General features: G+C 42.8%; 1 protein-coding gene across 3 annotated transcripts in view; it reads left to right on the top strand.

Annotated features, from left to right (window-relative positions):
- znf711 (zinc finger protein 711) overlaps positions 1-21,398 on the top strand; it is a 68,598-nt gene that overhangs the window by 14,627 nt on the left and 32,573 nt on the right. For 2 of the 3 annotated variants that reach the window (XM_072505226.1, XM_072505225.1), the window contains exons 2-3: positions 5,169-5,269; positions 5,884-6,441. In XM_072505226.1, coding sequence (XP_072361327.1) covers positions 5,191-5,269; positions 5,884-6,441 — 637 coding nt within the window. In that variant the 5' untranslated portion in view covers positions 5,169-5,190. Of the gene's footprint in view, positions 1-5,168; positions 5,270-5,883; positions 6,442-21,398 lie in introns of those variants that run through there. The other variant, XM_072505227.1, reaches the window with a different exon arrangement.

Raw genomic sequence — 21,398 nt, 5'->3', positions numbered from 1 at the left:
CAGAATTGCCACCCCTCTGTTTTTCGCGTCCAGTCCCGAGTGAAATACCTGTCCTACCCATCCCCTTCTTAACCTAACCTGGTCCGCCACCTTCAGGTGTGTCTCTTGGAGCATAGCCACGTCTACCTTCAGTCCCTTCAAGTGCGCGAACATTCGAGCCCTCTTCACCGGTCCGTTCAGGCCCCTCACGTTCCACGTTATCAGCCGGATTGGAGGGGCTCTCACCCGCCCCCCCGCCGACTAGCCATCTCCTTTTCTGGGCCAGTCCCGTGTCCGCGTCTCCCTCACCCTCCGGGCCCCCAATCGGGGACCTCCGTCCCGGCCACCTCTTCTGTGTCCCATTCCCTTTCGGCCAGTGCAGCAGCAACCCTGTTTTCCCCCCCCCTTCCGCCCCGCTAGACCCCTGTCTAGCTTTTTTGCTCCCCCCATATCGCTCCCGTAAGTCAGCTGACGCCTGCTGACCCCGGCTTCCCCCGCCATCCCTTTGACCCCCCCCCCCGTGTGGGACTCTCCCTATCTATAGATGTTCCTACGCTCCCCCTCCCACCTTTCTTCCCGCGCGCGGGAGAAAAACCCCATGCTTTCCAGAGCCTGCCCCGCCCCCCCGACGCAGCTTCTGTTGCGGCCTTGTCTCTCGTCCCCAGCCCATATAACATTCCCTGCGCGTGCTTACCCCCCTATATACAACCGCCATCATACTTCAACCCTCAAATACCTCCCACCCTCACAAACCCTCAATTAGAGTCCAACCTTTCAGTTAATATAAAGGTCCACGCCTCTTCGGGCGTTTCGAAGTAATGGTGTTGGCCGTTATATGTGACCCACAGTCGCGCTGGCTGCAACATTCCAAATTTCACTCCTTTCCGATGCAACACCGCTTTGGCCCGGTTGAAACCCGCTCTCCGCTTAGCGACCTCCGTGCTCCAGTCCGGGTATATTCGAATCTCAGCATTGTCCCACTTGCTGCTCCGCTCCTTCCTGGCCCATTTCAGGATCCTCTCTCTATCTGTGAACCGTTGAAATCTCACCACCATCGCCCTTGGCGTCTCGTTTGCTTTGGGCTTCCTCGCCAGCACCCGGTGCGCTCCTTCCAGCTCCAGCAACCCCGGGGGGGGGGGGGGGCCTCCGCGCCCATCAGCGCCCCGATCATCGTGCCCGCATGTGCCGCGTCGTCGGCCCCCTCCACTCCTTCTGGGAGACCCAGGATCCTCAAATTGTTTCTCCTCGACCTGTTCTCCAGGTCTTCGAGTCTTCCCACCCACGTCTTGTGTAGCGCCTCGTGCCGCTCCACTTTCATCGCCAGGCCCAAGAGCTCGTCCTCATTGTCACTCACTTTGTCCTGGATCTCCTGGATCTTCACCTCGTGAGCTTTCTGGGTTGCCCCAAGTCCTTCAATTATTGCCAGCATCGGCGCCACCATCACCTTGCGCAGCTCCTCGAAGCAGCGCTTAATGAATTCTTGCATCTCTTCTTTGTCCCCGGCCACCGCCATTTTGTTTATTTTACCCTTCTTCTCCCGCTGCTCCAGTGCCGTTTTTTTGGCCGTTTCGCTGCGGTTCCGGTCCATACAGGTTAGTGGGGGACCTCTCTCCTCTCTTCCCCATGGGTTGGCTGTGTAAAAAAATCCCGTTGGGGCTCTTCTATCGAGTCCGTCTTCGCGGGAGCTGCCGATTCGTGCGGCTTAGCTCCGCATATCCGCAACCGGAAGTCTATGTCCTCTAATTATTGATCTCTGTTCAGGGAAATAGGCTCCCCATAATATTTTACGCATCAATTAAATCTCCCTTCAGCTGCTCTTGTTCCAAAGAAAACAACTGCAGCCTATCCAAATTTTCCACGTAGCTACAATTCTCCAGTCCTTGTTAACATCTCGCCAAACCTCCTCTGTATTCTCTCTCTCTAGTGTGATCACATCTGTCCTGTAATGCAAGAATTCTATGTCGAATTCTTGCTGTGCCTTACCTAGTGTTTTGTACAGATCTAGCATGACCATGCTGCTTTTTATATTTTATGCCTCGGCTAACAAAGGAAAATATACAAGCCACACGAAACCCTGGTCAGACCACAACTCAGTACTGTGAGCAGTCCTGTGTAACATTGATTTAACCCATAGATGGTTAAATTATGAGGAGCGATTACACAATCTAGGGTTGTATTCCCTGGAATTTAAAAGGTTTAAGGGGTGATGTAATCAAAGTTTTAAAGATGTTATGGAAAACAGAGTGGATTGGTCGAAACTATTTTCGACTATGGGCAGCACGGTAGCATAGTGGTTAGCACAATCGCTTCACAGCTCCAGGGTCCCAGGTTCAATTCCCGGCTTGGGTCACTGTCTGTGCGGAGTCTGCACGTTCTCCCCGTGTGTGCGTGGGTTTCCTCCGGGTGCTCCGGTTTCCTCCCACAGTCCAAAGATGTGCAGGTTAGGTGGATTGGTCATGCTAAATTGCCTTTAGTGTCCAAAATTACCCTTAGTGTTGGGTGGGGTTACTGGGTTATGGGGATAGGGTGGAGGTTTGGGTAGGGTGCTCTTTCCAAGAGCTGGTGCAGACTCGATGGGCCGAATGGCCTCCTGTACTGTAAATTCTATTTCTGCTAGTTGGGGAGTCTAGGACTCTGGGCATTGTCGAAAAGTTAAGCCTTTCGCCCTCGCCAGCTCCCAGCCCCTGCCGGTCTCTAGCCCTCCCTTTCTCTCTTCTCTTGGGTATCACCTTGTCCCCCCTCTTCAGACCTTGGCCCTCTTCCTGACAGTTTGCAGGGGCCGAGTCATCGTTCGGCAGGGTCCTGCATATGGCGACATAAAGTGATGACTTGTTGTACATTAAAGCCGCTTCCTTCATCAATCAATCTTGTTACAGCCTCGAAAAATTCAATGAAATTAGTCAGACAGACTTTCCCGAACAAATTCTTATTGACTTTCCCTGATTAATCTGTCTTTCCAAATAATTTGTGCTGTCCTTCAGTATTTTTCCCAGTAGTTTGCCTACCCTCAGGGTTAGGCTGGTTGGTCTGGAAGTACTCTTGTCTATCCCTTTCTTTTTAAAAAATGCTACAATGTGAACACTCCTTTGGCAACACCCCCAAGGCCAGAAAGAATTGGCTAATGGTGGTCAGCACGTCTACTATTTCCTCACATTTCTCTTTCCAGCATGGGATACCTTACTACCAGACCTGGTGACTTATCTGCTTTTGAGATACTAAATCCCATTTTCCAAATTCGCTGAATTTCTTTTACTGGTTTCTGCCTCCTTTGTGCAGAGTTTTGAGTGTACAACTATATGCTAATTTTTTGAATGCTTTCCATTCCAGGTAATCTTGGTGTTTTCAGTAGAATTTTGGAGTTAATGCTCTTTTTCAGCAAAATTATCTGCTTTTGAAGTTTCAGTTCTGTATAACAATTCCATTATTGTGGCATGACTGATAACTCCGTTTTTGCTACTTGACCAGACTCTTGTGCTTGCACTGCTGCATAGAGTTGAAATAGTTACTACTGCTTTTATTTTCATGCAACAAACAACTATTGATTTATTTTGCTCCATGCCTGCTCATTGCTTTACAAAATCATATTGGTTCAATATCTTGCTGCTAGACCATTTTGGACTTCAAATGACCCCATGAATTTTCAAAATATTTGCAATAAGGTGAAACGAGGGTGCAAAATCTTGTTCAAAGTAGTTCCTATACAAACTATTTTAAATATGATAAGCCGTGACAGAGAAACATATGAGAGAACTCGAGGAAGGGATACAGTAGTGGAGTGGTTCTGCAACTAGATAAATAATCCAAAGAATTAGGTTAAACCCCACCGTGATAGTAAGACTTTGAAATCAGTATTTTTAAAGTGGAAATTAAAAGTCGGTATCATGTTTTTTCAAAAGTAGTGATCAAATGACGTGATCAGATTGAAAATGATTTTACTGAATAGTTTTGTCTTTGCAGTCCCACACAATGTAATTGATTCTTTGGTCAGAGGGTCAGTTCTCATGAAGACTGTCGAGTTTGGTGGGAGATATTTAATTTGACGTGAGTGTGTGGACCCGGCCTCCTTCTGCCTCTACCCCGATTTAAGTCTGTGGTGGGGAATTAATGCCCATTTGAACGCCTCGTCCTGTCGTCTCTGGTATGTGGGGAGCACAACAAGCAAACCTGTGTGGGTTGCTTGCGGGTTCCCAGCAATCTCGAATCAAAGTAAAGTTCTGTAGCGCTCCCTGAACAGATCAATATTATTGGTGGAGAACCAGTTAACCAACAGGAGGAAGAGACTAAATGGACATCCCATCTTCGAGTGTATTTGAGACAGTTCCTGAATGCATTAAGCAAGACTGAAGTATTCGCAAACATTGTCAGTTAGAAGTGCCAAGTTAATAATGCTCCTCCCTCTTCCATATAATATACTGTGACTGTTGTGAGCTTGTTGAATTTGCAATTTCATTTCTCCACCTTGAGCACTTGAGCAGTGTCTGAGTCAGATTGTCATCAACTTTGAAATACATTTGTAATTTGTTGCCTGGAACTTTCCTTAATATAAAGAAATTGAAACACTAAGTTCATATGTCCGTTTGTAGTCAAATATGCTGTACTTGTATTTTGGATCTGGCATTCCCTGTAGTGAGGTCTACGGTCAGAGTTAATAGGGGCTGGAGAAGCTGCGGTTGTTCTCCTTGATAGAAGTGCTCAAAATCATGAATGGCTTTGCTAGGTATAAGGAAAGGGATTGGTCACCGGAAGATTTGAAGTGATTGGCAAAAGACGACCGGCACTGCCATGAGAAAACATTTTTTTACACAGTGAGTGTACTGCTCAAAGGGTGATAGATGCAGATTTAATAGTAACATTCAAAAGAAAATTAGATAGATACTTGAACGGAAAATTTTTACAGGGCTATGGAGAAAGGGAGTGGGATTAATTGGAGAATACTACCAAGACGCAGCAGAGGCATGTTGGGCTGAAAGCCTTCCTTCTATGATTCTATGAATTTGTTTTGGGGACTAGATTGTGCATGTACTCCAGGTTAATTAGAATCTTGGATTAACAATGGGGCCTTGCAGCCGTAATGCAACATATTTGTTATATAAAAGGCGTGATTCCATTGAAAAATTTGTGTGAATGCTGATGAAAACATTTAAAATATTTACTTAGTTTAAAAGCAATTTGTTTCATTTTTTATTTAGTCACTGATGAAAACTGTACATCATGGATCAAGGAGGGGGAGGACTTGAGTTACATTCGCAGGAGTCGAAAGTGTCTCATGCTATGATCATGCAAGACTTTGGTAAGTAGTTTAAATACTTGTAGTGCAAAGTGTTAAGTTGTTAGCTTTTACATAGTGTAATTCAATGATTGTTAGTAAAAAATCACAGTGTATTGATCACTGATTTGTATCAGTAGGAGATTTAAAAGATAATTCTAAAGTAACAATACTAACTTGAGTCTGAGATCAGGGAGGGTGCTAACCTGATAACTGAGCAGATTTAGTACAAAGGAAAGCAATATAAATGGGATGTTTTGCACCATGACCAGGACTAATATGGATTCATGTTTAATTTAATGTCAGCCACCTCTGACATCGGTTTTATATTTCACTTATCCATGTAAGAGATTGAATATGGTCATATAATTCCAGTTGAATTGTAATTCAGTGACTTAAATTGTGCTGTTTTATTGAATTAATCACCTTTTTTAATATGGCTTGTCAGCAAATATACGTGATCATGATTCAACATATTTGAAAGCTAATAATAATGGTCAAAACAGTCTCTGTTTTGCTATTTTACATTGTGTGCATGTAGATATAAAATATACATGTACTATATTTCATGCAACTTTACCCCAGAACAAGGATAATCAGAAATAAAGTTAAATTCTAATGTATTGTTTGTATTGCAGTGTCTGGAATGGCTGGTGCTGCCCACATTGAAGGGGATCACATTGTTGTATCTGTGCCTGATGCAGTGCTGGTCTCAGATGTCACCGGGGAAGAAGTTACACTGGAAGATGGTCTCACAACTAATATTCATGATGTTGTGCAAGGTCCAGATATTATAGCTGAAAGTGATATTGTTACAGAAGGAGTGATTGTCTCAGATTCTATACTAGAGTCTAATGTTACAATTGAAGAAGACTTGAACACCAGTCCAGTTCCTGATCATGTTCTGGCTTCAGATCTTATAACTGAGACTGTTGGCGTTCCAGATCAAGTACTAGTGTCGGACCTTGTTTCAGTACAGGACGAGGAACAGTTTGAACACGTGGTCCAGGATTCAGTTACAGATGTTCTTTCTCCTGGGATGGTCTCGGAAGAAGTTATGGAAGTCGATGCCGTATCAGAGACTGTGATTCAAAATCATGACTTAGTAGTTCAAAATCAAGAGATTGTTTCTGGCCGACCTATTGAAGCCCGGGTAGATGGAAAAGATGCATCTGAGGATTTCTTAATGATATCCTGTAAGTGACAATTAACAATGTGGTTTTAGTGTTTAGATTATTTATGGGAATTGGAGTTTTGCATTTGTAATTTTATATCCATCAGCCTACTGTCCCAAATTAGCAAAATATGTAGTACCAAATTTCTGATAATGGACATATGTAGGAATAAGTTACAACATGTATACGAACAGCGAGTTTAGGGATGAATTAAACTTGGGGCCCCAATCCTGGAAATTCCCAACCCTGAAAATTAACATTCATACATTGCATTATGTGGTATCCTTATCTTTCATTGTTATAGCTTTAGAATTTTGAGTTATTTATAAGTCCGGTATAATTTATTCTTATCTAATTTTGTGTCTTCGTATTTTGCCTACAGTAATGTAGAAAAAAGCTTGTACTGATGTTATTTTATTTTATATAGGAATATAAAAGAATGCTGGGCTGGTAAAGACCATTATGCTCTATCTGTGGCTTAAATCAAATTATTTGTGCCAACTTATCCAACTTTTAAATTTTCTGATAACACTCGAGTCCAATCGTCTATTTTGGCAGTCCATTTGATAACTACTGCATAAAGTAGTTATATCTTCCAAGTTTAAAGTTTACGCCCTGTTGTAAAGTTGCAACTGTATTAACATTGGACTTTTACCTTGTCAATGATCTTTAGGATCCTAAATATTTAGTTCACCCCTGAGTCCAGTGTCTTCCATTGTAAAAAATCCCAGCTTCTGCAACTTATCCTCAAAGTTAAGGTCCCTCAACCCAGCTATTTGCTTAATTATACCCACTCCAATTTTTTCATGATTTTGTTATATTATGGTGACCAGATTTGTACACAGTACTTCTGGTGCGAGGTAGGGCTGGGCCAGTACCTTGTTCAAACTAGGGGTTAGTACTGGAGGTTTGTGCCTTTGGCTGCACAGGCCATGATCCTAGTTATGTGTTTGTGTTCATGCATCTGCCCAAAATCCTATTCTGTGTAGTGTCCTGCGCAATAATATAATTTAACTTGGATCTCCACTTCTTCATTTCCCCAGATATTGAGTTTGTATTAATTCACTTGAAATGACATCGGTGCCTATTAGCCTAGTTTCCCAATCTGCTTAGGAACTTTTGTACTTAATCAGCCTGTAGATTATTCTTTGTAGTCTCTCTCTTAGTTTATTATCAAGCAAACTCAGATAGTTTTTTCCTGTCTCCACAACTAAGTCACTTAGGTACAATATGAACAGCTATGTTATGGAGCCAACCAGAGGGCAGGCTATTTTAGATTTAGTGTTATGTAATGAAGAAGGTTTGATAAATAGTCTTGGTGCTAAGGATTCTCTTGGAAGGAGTGATCAGAGCAAACTAGAATTTCAAATTCAGAGAAGACAGTGCCATACTAGAGTTTTAGCGTGGGCAGACATAATTATACAGGCCTGAGGAAGGAGTTGGCCTGAGTAGATTGGGCACAGATAATTTATGGTAGGACAGTTGAGGGACAATGGCAGATGTTAAGGGAGATATTAAATACCACTCAATTAAAGTACATTCCTGAGAAGAAGAGGAATTGTAAAAGGGAGAAAAATGTTCCAATGCTAAATAAGGAAGTCAAGAAAGGCATAAAGGCAAAAACTAGGGAATTCCATACTGCAAAAGCTAATAGTAAACTGGAGGATTGGAAGAACTCTTAAGGTTCAGCTAAAGGATATTAAAAATAAAATCAAAAGAACTGAGATGAATTGTGAAAGGAAACTAGCAGAAAACATAAACACTGATACCAAAAGCTTCTATAAGTATATAAAGAGGAAGAGAGTGGCTAAAATAAATGCTGGTCCTTTAGAGGATGATACTGGTGAGGTAATAATGGGCAACATCGAGATGGCGGAGGCACTGAACCAATATTTTGCCTCTGTCTTCACGATAGAAAATTATTTTAAAATTTCAAAAATTACAGTTAATGCAGAGGAGCTTGGTGCAATTACCATCTCTAAGGTGATGGCATTGAATAAACTGATGGGATTAAAGACAGATAAGCCTCTGGGACCTGATGGCCTGCACCCTAGGGTATTGCTTTGTTTGGCCCCTTGTTCCGCACTGTAACCAATCATTGTTTGTCGATGTACCATTTGTCAATGTTCTGTGTTGATTATTCTTTTGTCTACTATGTACGTACTGTGTACGTTCCCTCGGCCGCAGAAAAATACTTTTCACTACTTCGGTACATGTGACAAATCAAATAAGGGAGGTGGCAATGGAGATAGTGGATACATTGGTTATGATATTTCAGAATTCTCTGAATTCTGGAAGAGTCCCGGTTGAAAAACGCCAATGTGACGCCCCATTCAAAAAGGGAGAGGGCAAAAAGTAGGAACTATAGACTGGTTAGCTTGAGCTCTGGTGGGGAAGTTGCTGGAATCAATCATTAAGGAGGAGAACATTGAACATTTGGAAAGACAAAGCTCAATCCACCATTGTCAGCATGGTTTTATGAAGGGTAAGTCATGCTTGACAAACTTGCTTGTCTTTGAGGACGTAATCAGTAAGGTGGATAATGGGGAACCTGTGGATGTGGCATATCTAGACTTCCAGAAGGCATTTGATAAGACTAAGGGGCAGCACGGTGGCCCAGTGGTTAGCACAGCTGCCTCACGGCACTGAGGTCCCTGGTTCGATCCCGGCTCTGCGTCACTGTCCGTGTGGAGTTTGCACATTCTCCCCATGTCTGCATGGGTTTCACCCCCACAACCCAAAAATATGCAGAGTAGGTGGATTGGCCACACTAAATTGCCCCTTAATTGGAAAAAATAATTGGGTAATCTAAATTTTAAAAAGAAGAAACAAAAAAAAAGACTGGAAGACTGATCCAAAGGGTGAGATCACAGGGAATTGGGGGTAAAGTACCAGATTGGATTGAGGATTGGCCGACTGACAGAAAGCAAAGAGTCGGGATAAATGGGTCCTTCTCTGGCTGGCAAACTGTAACCAGCAGGGTGCCACAGGGGTCAGTCCTCGGACCGCAATTGTTCTATAATTTGTATAAATGATCAATGCAAGCAGGAACAGAGTATAACATAGCAAATTTGTGGATGGTACTAAAATAGGTGGGAAAGCAGGCAGTTAAGAAGAGGTAAAGATTTTATAGACTTAGGTAGGCTAGGAGATTGGGCCAAAGTTTGACAGAGTTTAATGTAGTTAAGTGCGAGGTTATCCATTTTGATAGAAAAAAAAGAAAGGCAAATTATTATCTGTGTGCAAAGCAGATTCAAGATGGGCCTGGGCAGAGGGATTTGGGTATCTTTGTTGATGAATCGCAAAAAGTCGGTCTGCAGTTACAGCATGTCATTAAACAAGCAAATGGAATGTTATGTTTATTGCAAAAGGACTGGAGTATAAAAGTAGAGAAGTGTTGTAATTGTATAGAGTGTTGGTAAAATCACAATCTGGAGTATTGTGTCCAGTTTTGGCCTCCTTATTTGAGGAAGGATGTGGTGGCATTGGAGGCAGTTCAGAGGAGGTTCACCAGATTGATTCCGGGGATGAAAAGGTTGATGTATGAGGAAAAATTAAACAGTTTGGCCCTGTACTCACTGGTGTTTAGCAGGATCAGAGGGGATCTAATAGAGGTGTATACAATACTAAATGTGATTGATAAAGTAAACATAGACCAAATATCCCCCTTGTAGGGCAATCTAGAATGAGAGGTCACGGATATGGTTTGAGAGGTGGTAGATTTAGAACTGAGATGAGGAGGGCCTACTTCTTGCAGAGGGTGGAGAATTTCTGGAACTCGCTGCCCCATAGTGCGGTGGAATCTGAGTCATTAAATGGTTTCAAGAAGGAGATATATATTTCTGATTTCAAAAATGGGTTAAAGGGATATGGGCAACAGTTGAGGAGGTGGATGTGAGACCAGTGAGAGATCAGCCTTGATCTGATTGAATGGTGGAGGAGGCTCAAAGGGTTGAATTGCCTACTTCTGCTCCTAATTCCTTTTTTAAATTTAAAGTATCAAATTAATTTTTCACCAATTAAGGGGCAATTTTGCATGGCCAATCCACCTGCACATCTTTGGGTTGTGGGGGTGAGACGGAGATACAAAGAGAATGTGCAAACTCCACACGACAGTGACCCGGGGCTGGGATTGAACCCAGGTCTTCGGCTCTGTGAGGTTGCAGTGCTAACCATAGCGCCACCGTGCCGCCCTATTGCTCCTAATTCCTATGGTTCCATGTTCCAATGACCTCAGCACTGACCTATATCATATCCTGCTAGTTACCCAATTACACCCTGATCTAACTCCACAACCACCTTCTAATGTCTCTGTTTCAGCCAATTTGTTAAACATACATTTTTATTGAAAGCTTTTTCATTGTAAGAAAATAACATAATTATATAATATAAAACAGATGCTTCAAGTTGCAGTGTAAAAAGAACACAATCAACAATCGAAAACACATACAATCCTAACACCCTAACATTAAATTAAAGCCCCCTGAACAACTGATGGTGACAAAATCTTTGAAAAAGGAAATTAATGGCTGCCACCTTGGGTAGAACCCTTCTACCGACTCCTTCATGGTGTACTTGACCTTCTCCAAATGTAGGGACTCCATGAAGTCACCCAACCAAGCCGAGGCACTGGGCGGAGTAGGAGAGCTCCATCCAAGCAGAACCTTCTTCTAGGTTCTTAATGAGTATAAGGCGAGGACATCCGCCTTCACCCCAGTCTGCAGCACTGGCGAGTCCGATACCCTGAAAATGGCCACCAGCGGACAAGGCTCCTGTTCGAAATTAAGAATCTTGACTGTGTTGACTAAGGAGATCCGAAAGCTTAATAACTTGGGACATGACCGGAACAGATTGGCTGATCCCTGAGAACACCCCTCACACCTGTCATTCACCCCCCAAAATAAAACAACTCATCCTTGCCTTAATCAGATGAGCTCTGTGCGCCTCCTTGAGCTGGATCAAAACTAAGCCGAGCGCGAGAGGACATGAAGTTGACCCTGCAAAGAGCCTCATTTCACACTACCTCATCCAGAATGGGACCCAATTCACCCTCCCATTTCACCTTCACATCATTCAATGAAGCCAACTTCTGCTGATAGGATCTGGCCGTAAATACCCAAAATATACCCTCGCCAGACCCGGCCAAAGATAAGATCCTCTCCAACAGGGAGAACAGTGGTGCCACGGAAAAAGAAGGAAAAGCCTTCCACAAATAATCACAAATCTGGAAAATATCTAAACCAATTGGTACTAGGGAGTTGAATTTTTTTCCAACAGCTCCTCATTGCTAGCAAACCTTCCCTCCATAAATATATCTCCAAACTCTTTCCTTCCCATGACCTAAATGTCTGTTCTAAGCCCGCTGGCACAAAGAAATGATTACTACAATATGGGCCAACGACGACATGTGAAGCTAAATTTAAAATGCTGTCTGAACTGCTTCCAGATTCACAGGGTGGGCACAACAGGATCCAAAGAAAATCTTGCAGGAGAGAATGGAAGCGAGACAGTTACTAAAGCACCCAAACTAGAGCTCGCCACCAGTTGCCGCCGTATGGAACTCTGATCACTAAACCACCCCAGTACTTTCTCAATATTAGCAGCCCAGTAACAAAATCACAAATTGGGTAAAGTTAAAGCACCTAACTGTCTATCTCTCTGGAGGAACGCCCTACGGATCCTTGCCCGGTCAAAGAAAAGGGGGCACTAATTTCTTAACTCTGAGAGAGATGGATTTGGGGAGACACTGGGGGGGGGGGGGGGGGGATACAAACCTTTGGAGGACATTCATTTTAATAACCTAATTTTAATAATGGGCAGCACGGTAGCACGGTGGGTAGCACTGTTGCTTCACAGCTCCAGGGTCCCAGGTTCAATTCCCAGCTTGGGCCACTGTCTGTCGAGTCTGCACGTTCTTCCTGTGTCTGCGTGGGTTTCCTCCGGATGTTCCAGCTTCCTTCCACAAGTTCCGAAAGACGTGCTGTTAGGTAATTTTGACGTTCTGAATTCTCCCTCTGTGTACCTGAACAGGCGCCAGAATGTGGCGACTAGGGGATTTTCACAGTAACTTCATTGCAGTGTTAATGTAAGACAATAAAGATGATTATTATTGAAGTCTGCCCGCCAAGCAGGCGGTTATCTCACTTCTGCAAGTCAAATTTGACCCCATTCACCAGACTAGCATAATTTAATTTTGGAGCGAGGCCCAATCGTGGGCCACCCAAATTCCCAGATAATGAAAGCTAGTCGGGCCAGGTGAAAAGGCAACATCCCCAGCTAGGCCCCTCTCCTTGGGGGGTGGGGGGGGAGAGGAGCCGTTAACTGGAAGGTTGAATTTGTCTAAATTCAACTTATACACAGAGAAGGAGCCAATGGACATCTCTGCGTAATCCACCCTATTCAGCTGAAAATAACCTGAGCTCAAGGCATTAGTGCGAACAACATTAGTGGGGGCCCTATTCAGTAAACTAATCCAGGATATGAACCTTTGCCAAACGAAACCTCCCGAGAATCTGAAAGAGAGAGCCCCACTCCACCCTATCAAATGCTTTTTCGGCATCCATGGAAGCAATCACTTTCAGTTCAGGCACTTGAGAGGGGGAAAGGACAATATTTATCAGCCTGCGTATATTGGCCAACAATTGCAGACCATTGATGAAGCCTTTCCGGTCTTCCAAGATTATCTCTGGGAGGCAGGGCCCGAATCCCGTGCAAGCATTTTTGCGAGTATTTTAGCAACTACATTGAAGAGAGATGGGTCGAACGAGGGTCCTTGACCTTTTTCAGGATCAGGGAGATAGAGGCCTGCACAAGTGTAACAAGCAACGACCCTGGGACAAGGTGTCATTGAACATGGCTAATATTAAAGGGATCAACTGTCCTGCAAACCCCTCATCAAACTCGATGGGTAATCCGTCAGGACCGGGAGCTTTGCTCGTCTGCGTTAACCCAATGCATTCCATTACTTTCTCAGAGCTCAACTGGGATTCCAACTCCTCCTGTCTCTCTCCACCAATGGGAAGAATAACCCATCCAAAAACTCCATCCTGGCCGAACTCTCGTCCAGGGGCTCCGACCTGTCTAGGTGCAGATAAAATGTTTCTGAAGCCACATCGACCTTAGATGAGGCGAAAATCAAACTGCCACCCAAGTCTCTTTATCTGCACAATCTCCCGGGGAGCTGCCTGCCGCCTCTACTGATGAGCTAAAAGGTGACTGGCCTTCCCGTGTTCTAGAAAGCCCCCCTCTAACGTCGCAGATAGCACGCCGCTTTACTTATTGATAGCAATTCAAAATGTGTCTGCAGCTTCTTCCTATTCGCAAGAAATTCCGGGGTAGGGGTACGGTCCACCCACCCCCAATCCGGAGTCGGTCATTTTCACCAAGAGAGGTCATCCAACAACTACTTCGAGAACAGGCTCCAGCACACCTAAGACAGCCACCAAATGCACCAGCAAGACAAAACAAAGAAAAATCTGTAGTCACCCTCAGCAAACTATCCCTGCCTCTTCCTCCACCACCAAACAATATCACATGCAAATGAACATACAAATAACAGTGAGGTGAACAAAAAACCACAAAACCTTACTTCTACTAACCCTAACCCCAAACAGAATGAAAGCTCATTGTCTAAAATCAAACTTAAAAAATGAGCTGCAGCCACCCCCATCACTCCACTCCCATTAGCTAACACTTTGGCTAGCAGGGCAGCCCCTACCCAGAATGGAGAAAAATACCAACAGAAAAAAGACACACAATATTAAAAAAAACTTAAAACATCGTACTCCCAACAGGGCGTTATATATTTCCCATAACAGTTGCAGCACGAAGAACAAAACCCCCATAACAGTAAGCCCCCTGACCCAACTTCAAAATACTCATCCCACACAAGAATAAAGAAACACAAATGTGTACAAGAAACCCTGACAACTCCCCATTTCCACATCCCAGCCCCAAAATCTAAAAACCTGTCGGAAACCACCATCAACTCTCACCCACAGCATGTTTTTTTACAAAAGATTCCACCTCTGGTGCATTGAAAAAATAGTCTTTTGTCTCAACAGTCACTCTGAGCCATGCCGGGGACACCATCCCAAATGGAACTCCACTCTTATACAGGGTGACTTTAGCCTTATTAAAAAAACACCGCTTCTTTGCCAGCTCCCCACCAACGTTTTGATAAAGCCTGATGGCATGGGTTCCCATTTACAGTTGCGAGATCCGTTCCTTTTCCTGGATAACAGCCTGTGATGGTTCGTTGAGACTGGATTCTATCAAAGTGTCCGGTGGGCTCAACCCAGCTCATGAAGGGATGTGAATCCACCCTCCCCCACAGTATTCTGTGGGGGTTGGGCCTTCCTTTCTCTCCGGCAACCCCACAATCCGAATATTCTGCCTCCTGGAATGATTGTCCAAATCATCCACATTGGTCCTCAGTGCAGTAGCCTTCACCATTTCTCCACCAAAGAGTCCTGAGAAGCCTCCGATTCCATAAACGAACTTCTACCTTCAAGTTTCTTTGCCCTACTCCTGGGCATTTCCCTTATGTGGGCATCTTATACCGTCACTCAAGTGGGATTTCAAGCAAAAATAACCCCAGCAACTAGGCAATAAGGACTAAAACAAGACTTGTCACACTAACTTCATTGAAGCCTACTTGTGACAATAAGTGATTATTATTATTATTATTTTGTGTATGTCTTCCCCAACATTACGCCACCAGAAATAAGTTTCAGCAAATTTTTAATCCACTTCAGAAGCTCCTCGCCTACACCTTCCAATCTTGTGCCACATGAGAGATTGGTCTAATAGTCAAAATCTAAATAAGCATCCTGTCCCACATGGTTTGTTATCTTCTCCATAAATTGAGGGATGCTTTGAAGTTTGATGTTAAGGCGAATTGAATCTGACCTATGTTACGCATTATCTGCAAACGCTTAATACCATTATGTTTCATTTGTTTTTATTTCTATCTCTTTTCTTTTCCTTGATTATTTTGTTGCCTTGTGTGCATTTCTTTCACCATCCTCATCTTTTCTGAGTATGAATTGCTCCTGTAATGAATTGCAGAATGTCACATCTGCCACTGAAGTGTAAAATATGTAGGACAAAAAGTACATAAATAATAATCCTTGTGTACTGAATGTTATAAAAACTTCCTAACTATTTTCAGATTTTTAGAATTAATTGAGTCTTAATGAACAAATATATATGTAGTAAAAAGTGCAGACTTTTATGATGTAATTATTGTTTGGGTTTCAGCAAACGATCAGACGCTACATAATGAAACCGAACTTGTAATTCTGCCTGCTTTTGATTTTAAAAAATATAACAATATACCATTTTAGTTTGATTTTATAAGCTGGCCAAAAAACAGCTTTAATACAATTATTGAGCATGACCTCAATTGGTGATGAAATGGATCGCCGTTTTCCAGTTACTGAATGAGCCTTCTTTGAAAAGAAATGTTGCTTCCTAACTTGGAGCAATCAAGATGGATTAGGGTGTAATCACAGATCTGTAAATCTGCTTTTACTTTGTTCAAGCAATATGCTCTGATCTTAGGGCAGGCCACTAGCGCAATATTTCCCTTTCTCACAAGCCATCCTGTGGCCATATCCACTAGGAACCTGATAAACTCAATACTGGGAGTTGATCTTCATCCTAAGTCAGGACCGGCATGGAACCCAACATTTTAAAAGTGAAAGGATATTTGTTAATCCACTGTACCACCTAGAACCTATTTTGCACTTTTAATTTGAACAAGGATTAATTATAAGGAAGTATAGTAAATTGTCTCCTGCAGCAAAGTGATTTAATTTCTCTACACAAATGTTAATCAATATAATTAAAACCACTTTAATGTTAAAATTTGAGCTGTAGAGTTTATAAATGTTGAGAATTTATAATCCAAGCAGTTGCCGCATTGTGGTGGCTTGAGGTTGGGAGATTTACAAAATCGACCATTTTGCTTCTGGGGGTTGGATTTTAAATCCAATTCTGGTTGATTGTATTAATCTATCCATCCTCGAGTTGTTGTTTAAAAAAAAGAAAAAATCTTCTATGGTACTGATTTGAACAATCAATCCATTTCTTTATGTTTGGGAGTCTAATAGGGCACGATCTGGAGTTAGTAAAAGGTTCACACCAGCCTGGTTGAAATATTTTTGGGAGATTACTCGGATAGTTGATTAATCTAGCCCTTTTGACATAGTTATGTTTGAATTTCCAGGAAGCCTTTGACAAAGTTGATTTATGAAATTGAGTCCTTAGTGGGATTAGCAGGCAGATCCTGGGGTAGATAAGGAATGGGTTGAATTTCTGTTAGAAGTGTAGTGGTTGCCTACTAGTTACTTGTGGAGTTTCATAGGGATTGGTGTTACTTCACTATATTAGTGATATAGTAAGTCCCCATATAATGTTGGCTTGATTTTATAATGTTGGTCTGATTTTACATTGTTTCATTTACATCAGTAAGCTAACGGAGCCTGCAATCTCATTGAATGTCGCGAAATTTGTTTAAATGGCGTTTCTCAGGTGACCCTATTAGTGCCATTGTGGAGCAGTCTCTGGCACTCTAACTCCAATGTGTGGCCTCTTCTCCCTGCCTGTCGAGCGGCCGTCTCTTCTCCTCAGTTTGCGGCCTTGCTGCTCACTTTTAGAGGCTTCACTCACAACAATGGTTCAGGACAGAGAAGTGGTGAGCAGAGCATTTTTTTAAATCTTGCAGTGTATTAGCCCCAGCTGGGCAGTTGTACACCATTGGGACTGGCAGTTTTACCATCCTGGAGCTCCCGCATCGGATTAGAAATGGATCTTGAATGGGAACTCAGGTTCAGGAGAGGTAAGTGTTTGATGGTGAGTCAGGGATTGAGAGGCTCAGAAAGAGGGTGGATTGGGAGCAGCGGAGAAACTTAAGTCAAGAAGGTTGAGCATGGGGAGAAGCTGCAAGCCGAGAGCTGGAAGGGGATAGGGCCATGAGTCGGAGAGGGGAAGGGTATGCAGGATTAGGAGAATCGGGGATTGGGAGGTGCAGGAAGCAGGATTGCCAGTGAGCAGGAGGTACAGTATGTAGAAAGCTACATTTTTCTTTGATATTTTAATATTTTATTTTAAAAGTCATTTCATTTACCAATGTAGGAATTTAGCAATGTAAAGCATTTCAACTTGTATGGTACGATGTTTATTGTGATAAGGAAGGTCTGACAGAACCCAACTCCAGTTTTAACATAGGTTCCCATCAGAATCAGTTTTTCACTTAAAGTCACAATTTTCAGGAATGCAACCACAACTTCAGTGAGGACTTGCGCTATGGGTACAGGCAACAAGTGGCTCGCACTGTGACTTCACAGCGCCAGGGTCCCAGGTTCAATTTCCTGTCTGTGAGGAGCCCGCACGTTCTCCCCGTGTCTGCGTGGGTTTCCTCCGGGTGCTCCGGTTTCCTCCCACAGTCCAAAGACGTGCAGGTTAGGTAGATTGGCCATGCTAAATTGCCCTTAGTGTTCAAAAAGGTTAGGAGGGGTTATTGGGGTCCGGAGATAGGGTGGAAGTGAGGGCTTAAGTGGGTCGGTGCAGACTCGATGGGCCAAATGGCCTCCTCCTGCACTGTATGTTCTATGTACATGGGTAGGGTTTAATCCCAAGAAAGGATATACAATGCAGTGATCTGTATTAAAGCTTGTTGCTTGGGAAGGAGACATAAAGATGTTATAGTTCATGAGACTTGATAAAGATTCCTGATAGTTAAAAAGCCTTAATTATCATTCTACACTTCGAGCTGGGCCGTTGTACTCTATGTTAGGCTTTGAGGTGATTTGATTAAAGTATTTTAAAAATGTAGGACCAGGCTGTGCAGCACAATTAATTCACTGAGAACATTTGTGAGAGCTGGATGGGTTCCCAGCTGAGGCTGATATAATTCATTGTATGCAAAAGAGAAGTGAAATGATGTTGGATTGCTTCACAGTCACAGTTGTTTCCTAGAATTTGTTTAGGTCCAGGAGATGGAGGGAAAATTCCCAAAACTATTTCCTCTCTCTGAGTTAATCTAGGGTTTTATTGGGGAGATTCCATGGCTGCTGATTGGGAGGTTTGAGTGGCATGATGTTTGATTGTACCATGACTTAAAGGAGCGGGCAATGTGTCCTATCTGATCCTTGCCTCCTGTCATTTTCACATATTAATATGCAATATCCATTTCTGAGAAGGTACAAAGATAGAGTGTGAGAAATGAAATTCTGCTAGTGGTACAACCGGAATATTTGTAGGGTTGAGAATCAGGGACTTTGTGACAGTATTGGAAGGCTTCCACATTGAACTGACCCAATCTCCGATATGCCTGATCTGTAAGTACTACCAGATACAAAGTGCAATAATACTCATTTCCCAGAACACACACATCGCCTGTTAGCATAAAATTCATTACAGCATGAGGTAAGCAAGGGAAATTAACAATGATACAAGATCAATATTTAAAGGTGCTGGAATCCTGAAATAAAGACCGATAATGCTGGAAATATTCAGCATTTTTGACTGCATATTTTGTAGCAAGAAACAGATTTAATGCTTCGGGTCTATTGAATGTTTCTTTCTACAGATGCTGCCAGTTTTGCCAGCATTTTTAAAAAACTTAATCCTGTTTTGATCTGAGATTTATGGGGTCAGCTTTTCATTAAGAAATGTGGAATTCCATTTCAGTTAGTGCAGAAATGTTCGCCATGAGGGCAGCTGAACATTTCATTAGATCTGTGACCTGAGATGAGCATCTGTTAATTCGACCTTTTAACAGTGAAATGATTTTGACAAAATGCTTGTTTAAAATGCATTGCTGTTGTGTTGCCAGCAATTCAGAATTGAAATTTAGATTCTAGGGTGTTAGATTATACGTGGTTTAAGATCAGTTATGAATGAGCAAAAACCTAATGAGACTAACCACATAAATATTGCGGCTACAAGAGCCTGGGAATTCGGTAGAGAAGTAACTTGCCTATTGGCTCTTCAAAGTCTGTCCACCATCTAGAGGGCTTTAGTCATGAGTTTGATGGTATACTGTCCACTTACCTGGATGAGTGCAGCTCCAATACTTGAAGCTCAACACAATCTAAGATGAAGCAGCCCACTTGATTGTTGCTCCATCTACCACCTTAAACATTAATTCCCTCCACCACTGGTGCACCATAGAAACATACGAGGTGCACTGCAACAACTTGCCAAGGCTCTTTTACCAGCACCTTCGAAACCTGTGACTTTTACCTGGAAGAATGAGGGCAGCAGTCGTGTGGGAATACCACCAGTTCGAGTTCCCTTCTGAGCCACACACCATCCTGGTTTGGAACTATATATAGTCATTCCTTCACAAAAACCTGGAACCTCTCTCCAGCATTCCGGGTGTACCTACACCAAATGGACTGCAGTATTCAAGAATGCAGCTCACCAGGAGCAATTGTGGATGGCAGCAAATTCAGGCCTTGCCAGTGATGTCCACAACCCATGGATAAATTAAACAAAACTGGTATAATAATTCCCTTTTATCGTGTTATTTTAAACATTATATTATTTTACACATCTTAAATATATTCTGGAATAGACATTTCTTTTGCTATAATCAATTCTTGTAAAGTGAATATTCTATTCCGCTTCCTACAAACAATAATATGGCGAAACAGAACATTTGATAAGCAGTTCTTGAAGTTATAAGAATTTTTACAAAATATTAATTGCGAAATCATACTTGAGTAACAGAAGAAAAAATAATGTATTTAAGGATATTGTAGAGGATAAGGAACTGCTTTTCAAACAAAGTACAAAGGACTGGGTACAGGTGGCTGAGGATAAAGTAAAAGGTAAGAGAAATAGAAAAGTGGGTTGCAAAGGACAGCAAAACCTAATAAGTTTAGCATTGATTTTAATAGTAGCAGATGGAAGTTCAAGGCACAAGCAGAACTGTTGAAGATAAGTACAATTTTTGTGGTATGTGGCAGGCTCAATAATTTGTTCACATCAGCTCTCTAAGGCGGAATAGACAAATTTCAATCATGAGATAAGGGGCTAAATGATCTATAACATATGCAGAAGTTAGTAAAGAATGGGTTACCCAAAAAGCCCCTGGGATTGCAAATGCCAGGGATTGTATTCGCGAGAGGCAGCACAGTTTTGTGAAGGGGAGGTCGTGTCTCACTAACTGGATAGAGTTTTTCGAGGATGTCACAAAAATGATTGATGCACGTAGGGCAGTGGATGTCGTCTATATGGACTTCAGTAAGGCCTTTGACAAGGTCCCTCATGGGAGACTGGGACAAAAGGTGAAGTCACATGGGATCAGAGGTGAGCTGGCAACATAGATACAGAACTGGCTAGGTCATAGAAGGCAGAGAGTAGCAATGGACGGATGCTTTTCTGATTGGAAGGCTGTGACTAGTGGTGTTCTGCAGGGATCAGTGCTGGGACCGTTGCTGTTCGTAGTATATATAAATGATCTGGAGGAAAATGTAACTGGTCTGATTAGTAAGTTTGCGGACGACACAAAGGTTGGTGGAACTGCGGATAGCAATGAGGACTGTCAGAGAATACAGCAGGATTTAGATCGTCTGGAGACTTGGGCGGAGAGATGGCAGATGGAATTTAATCCGGATAAATGTGAGATAATGCATTTTGGAAGGTCTAATACAGGTAGGGAATATACAGTGAATGGTAGAACCCTCAAAAGTATTGACAGTCAGAGATCTAGGTGTACAGGTCCACAGGTCACTGAAAAGGGCAACACAGTTGGAGAAGGTAGTCAAGAATGTATACAGCATGCTTGCCTTCATTGGCCGGGGCATTGAGTATAAAAATTGGCAAGTCATGTTGCAGCTGTATAGAACCTTAGTTAGGCCACACTTGGAGTATAGTGCTCAGTTCTGGTCGCCACACTACCAGAAGGATGTGGAGGCTTTAGAGAGGGTGCAGAAGAGATTTACCAGGATGTTGCCTAGTATGGA

This window comes from Scyliorhinus torazame, chromosome 5 (genome assembly GCF_047496885.1).
Source record: "Scyliorhinus torazame isolate Kashiwa2021f chromosome 5, sScyTor2.1, whole genome shotgun sequence".
NCBI classification, from domain to species: domain Eukaryota; kingdom Metazoa; phylum Chordata; class Chondrichthyes; order Carcharhiniformes; family Scyliorhinidae; genus Scyliorhinus; species Scyliorhinus torazame.
Note: the sequence above shows the minus strand (reverse complement) of the source record. Positions and strands in the feature narration are given on the sequence as shown.